The sequence below is a fragment of the Cyprinodon variegatus genome, unplaced genomic scaffold, assembly GCF_000732505.1.
Source record: "Cyprinodon variegatus isolate N-32 unplaced genomic scaffold, C_variegatus-1.0 Scaffold1373, whole genome shotgun sequence".
Lineage (NCBI taxonomy): Eukaryota > Metazoa > Chordata > Actinopteri > Cyprinodontiformes > Cyprinodontidae > Cyprinodon > Cyprinodon variegatus.
Window position 1 is genome coordinate 21171 of NW_015151826.1, and position 7795 is coordinate 28965.

Below are 7795 nucleotides of genomic sequence, written 5' to 3' on the forward strand. Positions count from 1 at the left end.
TCCCCCTTGGTTAGGGATGGTTTCTAATGTGTGATGTAAATGGTTTCTTTGACCCCTCTCAAAAGTTGTCTTTTTGGTAATCTTTAATCAAGAATTAACAGAAGCTAAGTATATGGCACTGCACAGGATTCAGGAATCCACCTTCATCTCAAGGAAAGGAGGCACACAATTAAAAAATGTGGCGTTCACTATCAGGACTACAAAGGTTATTGTCTAAAGTCATTTCATGTGTGATGGTGCAGCTTTTGAGATAGGAGAGCATGCTACATTGCTCCAGTGACTTGTTGAAAGTTTCTATTGTAATTCCCACCCATCTTTGAAAATAGATCAACACATTAGCCTTGTTAAGGGTTCTTTATAAACTGCCAGAACCTCCATTACTGTTGATCAAGAAATTCTGTACATGTTCTTTAAAAACATTGCTAAGTATATCTACAGATTTTCCAAATACATTAATAAAAGTGACAATGCAGCTGATACATTCTGGGTCATTTCTGATCTAAAAAAATATGCTGTAACTGCTTCTATTTGTAAATAAAGCTAAACACTGACAACAAGAATTGTGAACCAAAGCAAGAGGTAAGCAGGTCTTCAATCCAACATTAAAATTCACAAAATATGAGCCAAATCACATTCATATCAAAGTATTTTATTTTAAGGGGAAATGTCCCATTGTTTTCATAAACAAGCTGAATTTACAGCGTCATTGATTTATGATATATTTTGGGATAGTCACAGCATAAGCATGTCTCATTGAAAACCAGATTAGAAGGGCATGTCTTCAGATACGTTATTCCATTGGAACACTGATAGAAGGTGTGATTGTCATCATCATTTGTGTAAAGCCCATCAGGCTTTCCAACACAGAAATCGCTCCCAGGAGGAACAACTGTGGTCGCTGTGGTTGAGGCCGTGCCGACAGTTGTTGTAGGGGGGATTTCGGTAACATTTGGTGTTATTGTTGTGGCAATGGTTTCGTTATCTAGAAACAGAGAATAAAGCATCTTTAAAGTAAAAAAAAGGATATTTTATGTCCTTATGTGGAATAACTTTGACTAATATTGTTTACCTGAGTTCAAAAGAGATTGGAGATAACCAACGAGGGGATAGGGTCCCTGACCACAGCTCCATCCAGCAAAATCATCAAGATTCAGAGACCAGACAAATGCTCCCCCATATTTATTATCTTTGACATATTGTGCCTAGAAAATATAAATGTTGCCATTAAAAATACAGATTATAGATTTTTTTTATAAATTGCTATCAAAATGAAACACACAGGACAAAATCAGTCCTCACAGAGTTTTTTTAGGTCAAGAGAAGAAAGCGAGAATTGGAAGCAGGTTCCTCATCTGCATAAAGATGAGAAACCACTAATACATTTATCGGTAGTACGTAAAGTGTATTTATAATACAGAATTCTGTACAATATAAATCACAATTAAGTTCTACACAGCCTAAAAATAGTTATAAAGAATCACATTAAACAGATGAGATAAACAGCAAATTGATTTAAAAGTGGTTTAGCTGCCATAGATTGAAAGGCTAAGGAAGGCTGAAAGGATTAAAGAATGCAAGATGCATTGCATGGTTAAAATGACATTAAAAAAAGATTAAAAATATCAGATAAATGGCAATGAAGCCTGGAGGTGAATGCATGCACTATAAACTTAGTTTTAAAGATCTGCTGTTAACCAGTGTAGAAAATATAAGAGGATAAAAGTGCAAAGTTTGGCTGATGAGTTCTGAAAAACTTAATTGATTGTCATTCTAGATCACCTTTACAACCCAAAGAGTCATTTTCCCCCTTCAGTTCAGCTAAAGTTAAGTTGTTTAAAGCCACTGTACATGACTTTTGAAAAAAATTGAAACACCTGTTTATTTAAAAATATCCACATCTTTAAAGAGGATTTTCTTCATTTTATTTCCAATATAAGGTAAAAAAAATAAAAAATTTAAGAGTATGTCTATTTTTTTCACTATTATCCATTTGATGAAATAAAATGTTTCTAAGCCAGATGAAAAACATAAAGTAAATTTTCCAAATATTCCAGGTATTTTTACAGTAATTTCATGAAATAATTCCAAGGGAAAAGCCTTATCAAAACATAAATTTCTTATATTTTCTATTTAAAACTATTACTGGACTTCATTTCATTTTTAGTAAATGTTATTAACAGCCATCGTGTAAAGTCCAAGGAGCCACTTGCGGCTCTGGCTCTGTAGTTGGACAAGATAGCCCCTCCATGACCCTCCACGCACCCATCTTCTGGCTAATTTTAATAACAAAAATGTATATGTGTTTAATATCAGCATCAACGTCAAATGCACAAAATGTTTTAATTCAAAAGTCAATCTCAAACACTGCAAAGGACAGTGACAAATATTATATATTTTTCCCAAATGTGTATTATAAGTGTTATTGTTTATGGGATTTCATACATTACCTTGATTTGAAAGCTCTCTTTGTTGTCAAATCCCACCCAATCATCGCCTTTGACTGCATAGGGTACCTTTTGCTCATCAATCCACTGTGTGGTGGTTCCATTAAGGAAAGTGCAAACCTGTAGTAATAAATCAATACTGTACTACACACTGTGTTTCTTTGGTTTTCAGTAAGTATTATTTCTTAGCCTAAAAAATAACTTGGTTGCCTAAGTAAAATAAGACTTGTTACCTCCAAGTAAGACATAAATCCTGGTTGTTTGGTGTGGGGCCCAGCAGAGCCAGGCCCGCTGGCCGGTGCTCCAACACCAGTAGCTGTTGTTGATAAGTGAAATGAGCGCCCATAAGTGGGAAAACCAACCAGCAACTTATCTAAAGGAGCTCCTTGGTCTCTCCAATACTTCATGGCAAAGTCCTGTGACAAAAATAAGCATCACATGTCAAAACTGAAGATACAACACTGTTACCGAACATGTAACTTGCCTGTTTTTTTTACTTACAACATTGTTGTAGGATTGGTTACCAAGAAGGCCATGTTGGGTGTACAGAGGGCTGTTGTGGCCAGTGAAATTATCCCAAGCTCCATTGAAATCATAGGTCATGACACTTATAAAATCTAGATACCTGTTAGATACAACAATATAGCAAGAAAATAAGAAGCTAAATAAAGTGAATAGCATTCAATGAATTTTTTTCATTTTAAAAAATCACATTTTTCTAATCTGTTAAGAATGAATATTTAAAGTAATTGGCTAAACAATTTGCTTTGTTTAATGGAGTTTCGTTCTTTTAAACTCAGATTAATATGAGAGTGTTGCGTTACATCTCATTAACTTACTTTGATACAGCAGCAATCTCATAGCCTTTATCGATATTCTCCTTTCCCGCCGCCACTGCAGCTGTGAGCAGCAATCTTGGCCTATTGGTATGAGCTGCTTCCATTTCAAAGGCAGCGAGTAATTCCTAAATACAAAAAAAGGAAATTTTCCGTGTTTCTACTGCTTTCAAAAATTTACCATGAAGTATAAATGCTTTGAGATCAGCTGTTGACCCGTGTCTCCCATGACAGGTGAGTCACAATCTAAAAAATTCTGATCTCCAAAATTCTGATCAATGATTTCCCTGCAATATTCAGTGACATTGACGTGTGGCTGATTCATCCCCAGGTGAGAGATTAGTGGAGGGTAAATATTTCTAACCTGGCAGAGCAATGTGAACCTGTTCTTGTCCTCAGGAGGGCTTCCTCGTGATCCAGGGTACTCCCAGTCCAGATCCAGTCCATCAAAGCCATGCTGTCTCAGAAATTTGATGGCAGACTGGATGAAGACTTGACGGTTGGCTGAAGATGAGGCCATGAGGGTGAATCTGTAAATATTCACATATGTCCATAGCTATTAAATTTAGGCAAATAATGGGTAATGTATTTATTTAACAAAAAATGTTACAAGCATCTGCAGTTTTTTTGACTCACTGAGATGTTCCAAAGTCCCGCCCACCAACAGCTAACAGAGTTTTCAGTTTGGGATTTCTGTTGTCGAGATGTATTAATAAATAAGATGTATAAATCATATAAATTTGTTGATTAAACATTGCATTCTATCTGAACGGAATGACAACAGACCTAGTATAACCATGATCTGACATTATGGTCAAAAACATGTAACATGTACATACTTTTCCTTATCAATGATGTTACAAAAAACACTAAAGTTTATAATCAGCTCACCTGTTCTTCAGGTCATTGAAGGATTTATAGAGAACCTCATTGTTCAATTCAGAAGTTGTTAGTTGGTTGGAGGAATTGATTACTGAGAAAGCGTAGATGAGGTGTGTGCAGAGGTTTGGATCTATGTTTTCAGGGGAAAATTGAGCAGCTCTATCTCTGTTTCGGGTCCCGTTGAAGTAGCACACCAGTTTGGTGGAAGAAACTATCAGAAAAATAAGAAAGAATTTAGATAAAAATTTGAATTCTGAGACTTTGTTACAGAACAAAAATAATCTTTCATACCAGTTTGGAGACACATCAGAAGTGACAATCCTGGAAAAAAAACTCCAGCTTTATTTTTCTTAAACTTTAATAACACTTGGAATAAATTGTGATATACAATAAATTACCTACCGGCAAGGATTGTCAGTTGAGCCATGTTCTGCTGGATAAAGCCTATTTTTCCAGAATAATCTGAAAATATAGAACAGGTTAATGTAAAGATTATAAAAAATATATATTAGATGTTTCAGAAGTCAAATTCAAATGCTGTTCAGTTAAGGGTAGTAGCTGAAAAAATATATACAAAAGTACAATTAAATGTGGCACTGGTACCTTTTCTCAAGTAGTTTGTTGTATGTCTGGCTGCTCCAAATGTTCTCTCTTATATATTTGGGCAGAAAGACAAGTCTGACTCAGTTTATTGAAATATCTGCTACTGAGTTGAACATAAGCCAATCAACCTTTGGTCAGTGTCAATATTGTTACAATGCCACATTTTCTGCTGATCCAGTTCATGCCCACTTCATCTGACTCTGGCAGAACAACCCCTTAAGTTTTATTTAGAGTTTGCCTGCCACTAGAGGGTGCTTCTGCTGTTGGTGAGATGAATCCCTTTCACATCCTATGTTACTGCTGAGTGTTGTAACATATGCCATGATCATGCTTTTTGGACATTGGGAACCAGTGTCCATATTTCATCTTAACAGGATGACCAGAGAAGAGCATAAAAGCTCTCTGCCTTTTCAGCCAAAGCAGTCCAGGCAAGTCACAGGTGTGACCAACCATTCCCCTCTGTGTGAGGACAGTAAAAACCACAGAGCATTCTCTTTTCCCTCTCTCTTTCCCATGAAGCTGGGATCGACTTCGGCAGCATCTCTAACAGAATGGAGGCCCCAAAAGCCCCAGATCTCCAGAATCATCAAGGATAAGTCATCATGGTGATCTTTCAGAACCAAACTGCTACAAAACAGACCTTTTGGAACACATTTCTCTTGAGTTTCAGAGCTTATAGAGCCAGACTGCATGAGAAGGACCCCTGGAGTGACCCTGAGAAAAAGAGACCTCTGCCTTGTTAGCCTGACTGCTAAAGCCGGACGTACACTGCGATTTTCTGGGCGATTTTCCAGTCCTGCGAGAATCTTTCAATCAGGCCGACTTTCAGCCTGATCATGCGTCGTGAGTCATGTAGTGTACAAGGGGTTACGAGGGGCGATCAGCCCCTCTCAACCACCTCCCGATCAGAAATCATGAGGTCGGAAGAAATTCAAACATGTTTGATTTTCTTCAGACCGTCGTGGGCAAATCGCTCAGTGCGCAAACAAGTTTTCTTCTGTAAACACAGCAGCATGGCAGGGGTGCAATGAGTGAAATGCATTTCTGTCTGTAAAATTGACATAATTTACTAGCCACGTTTGCTCAGCCATGTCTTTTTTCCAAATATGCCGTCGCCTTTTTGTTTTTAGGGCTTTCAGCACAAAATTGCACAAATTGCCAAGGCAGCACGTTTCACTCTAGTCCCATCCTTTTTGTTTGTCTTCCAGATAGACGAGTTGGAGCAGCTCCATCTCACTGCAGAGCTGAGGACGACATGGTTTTTACTCGAACAGTGTGAGCAGTTAGATCGCACGAGAGCGTCGTGCTGCACATACATCGTGAGCTGTGAGCTCACACTATACGACTAAACCCTGCGGTTTCATCGTACAGTGAGAGTAGTAGCTGCGTGCAACTACTGAAAAAATCGCACAGTGTACACCCGGCTTAAGCTGCTGCTGGATAAAACTCAAACCTTCCAATGGACATGGACAAAAGAAGGTATGCAGGTCTGGCACAATTAGGGACAGAAAAGACAATATGTCTTTTGATGATTTTGATTATTTCATGTGTTTACTGATGAGTAAAGACAAAGCTAACAGGATGGACTGCACGCTATGCTATAGTAACATGTTTTGAACTGTTGTTGAAGCTTGGACAAGCTTTAATTCACTAAGGGTTTAAACACTGATATAACAATAGTGTTCATGTGTTCCACAGATGCTCATTACATTTCCATTAGCAAGTATGACCAAAAGTCATTTAGTGGAATCCTGATGTCTATTCGCTGCTAGCTATTTCAAAGAGGGTAAAGAATCATTTAACTAAAGGTTATTGGTTCTTGATTAAGCAAATCATTTAATAAAAACAATATTTGGCCAAATATTGTTTTATTCACCTCATGGATTTTGCAATGTGAATTAGTCTGATGCAAAAGTGCATAGAAAAAAAAAATTTTACCATGAAGTATAAATGCTTTGAGATCAGCTGTTGACCCGTGTCTGCCCTAACAAGTGAGTCACAATCTTAAAAATTTTGATCTCCAAAATTCTGATCAATGATTTCCCTGCAATATTCAGTGACATTGACGTGTGGCAGATTCATCCCCAGGTGAGAGATTAGTGGAGGGTAAATATTTCATAGAAAAGTAAAACACTGCGCCACTGAGCAGCCTTTTTCAACTCAGTGGCGCCACTGAGTTGAAAAAGGCTGCTCAGTGGCGCAGCGGGTAGCACTGCTGCCTTGCAGCAAGAAGGTTCTGCCTCGATTCTCAGCCCAGGGTCTTTCTGCATGGAGTTTGCATGTTCTCCCTGACCATCCATGGGTTTTCCCCAGGTACTCCGGCTTCTTCCCACAGTCCAAAAACATGACTGTTAGGTTAATGGCTTCTCTACAGTCCCCTTAGGTGTGGGTGCGTGCGTGAATGGTTAGTCTCTGTTGCCCTGCAATGGACTGGCGACCTTCCAGGGTGTACCCCGCCTCTCGCCATTGACTGCTGGAGATGGGCACCCCTCGTGACCCCACTCGGGATAAGCGTGCTAGAAAATGGATGGATGGATTTGCTGAAAGTCAAACATTGCTTCTTTACTTATTTATTTTTCCAAAGGGATTTTTATATGTTCAGAAAAGTAAAATATTTAGTAGAATAACTCCTCTGTAGTTAGGAAAAAAACCATGAGAGTGTTAATATTCTAATTCTAACACCTATTTGGTGTAATTAAGTGTTAAATTAAGAAGAAAGATTTAATATTTAACACTAAAAGTTACAACGCCAAGTCTCAAAAAAAGAGTCATATTAACACTCGCTGGTGTGGACCTCTATAGACATGAGAAATTCCACACAGGTTAGGTTAATATTTTCAAATAAGCAAACCCACCAAGGATAATTGATTTTACCTAAACATCAAAACAAATATATGCACTAATCCAAATGAGAGAATAAAGCATTTTTCCTTTCTGTTTTATTAAACAGCTACAAATAAAATGTGTCTCATACACTTAGATTTAATATAGTTTGACTTAACCTAAAGGGCTATGTAAATGTATGAATCA

At 37.7% G+C, this 7795-nt stretch overlaps 1 protein-coding gene across 1 annotated transcript; it reads right to left on the bottom strand.

Annotated features, from left to right (window-relative positions):
* Nucleotides 1–695: 695 nt before the first annotated feature.
* On the bottom strand, nt 696–4589 carry LOC107103074 (acidic mammalian chitinase-like). Its single transcript, XM_015402594.1, has 11 exons — nt 4565–4589; nt 4454–4483; nt 4172–4373; nt 3917–3973; nt 3645–3810; nt 3284–3408; nt 2946–3069; nt 2678–2860; nt 2448–2564; nt 1070–1202; nt 696–982 (listed from the first exon to the last, which is right to left on the bottom strand). Exons 1-11 carry the CDS (start codon nt 4587–4589, stop codon nt 696–698), a joined length of 1449 nt encoding a protein of 482 aa, XP_015258080.1.
* Between the last annotated feature and the right edge of the window lie 3206 nt (nt 4590–7795).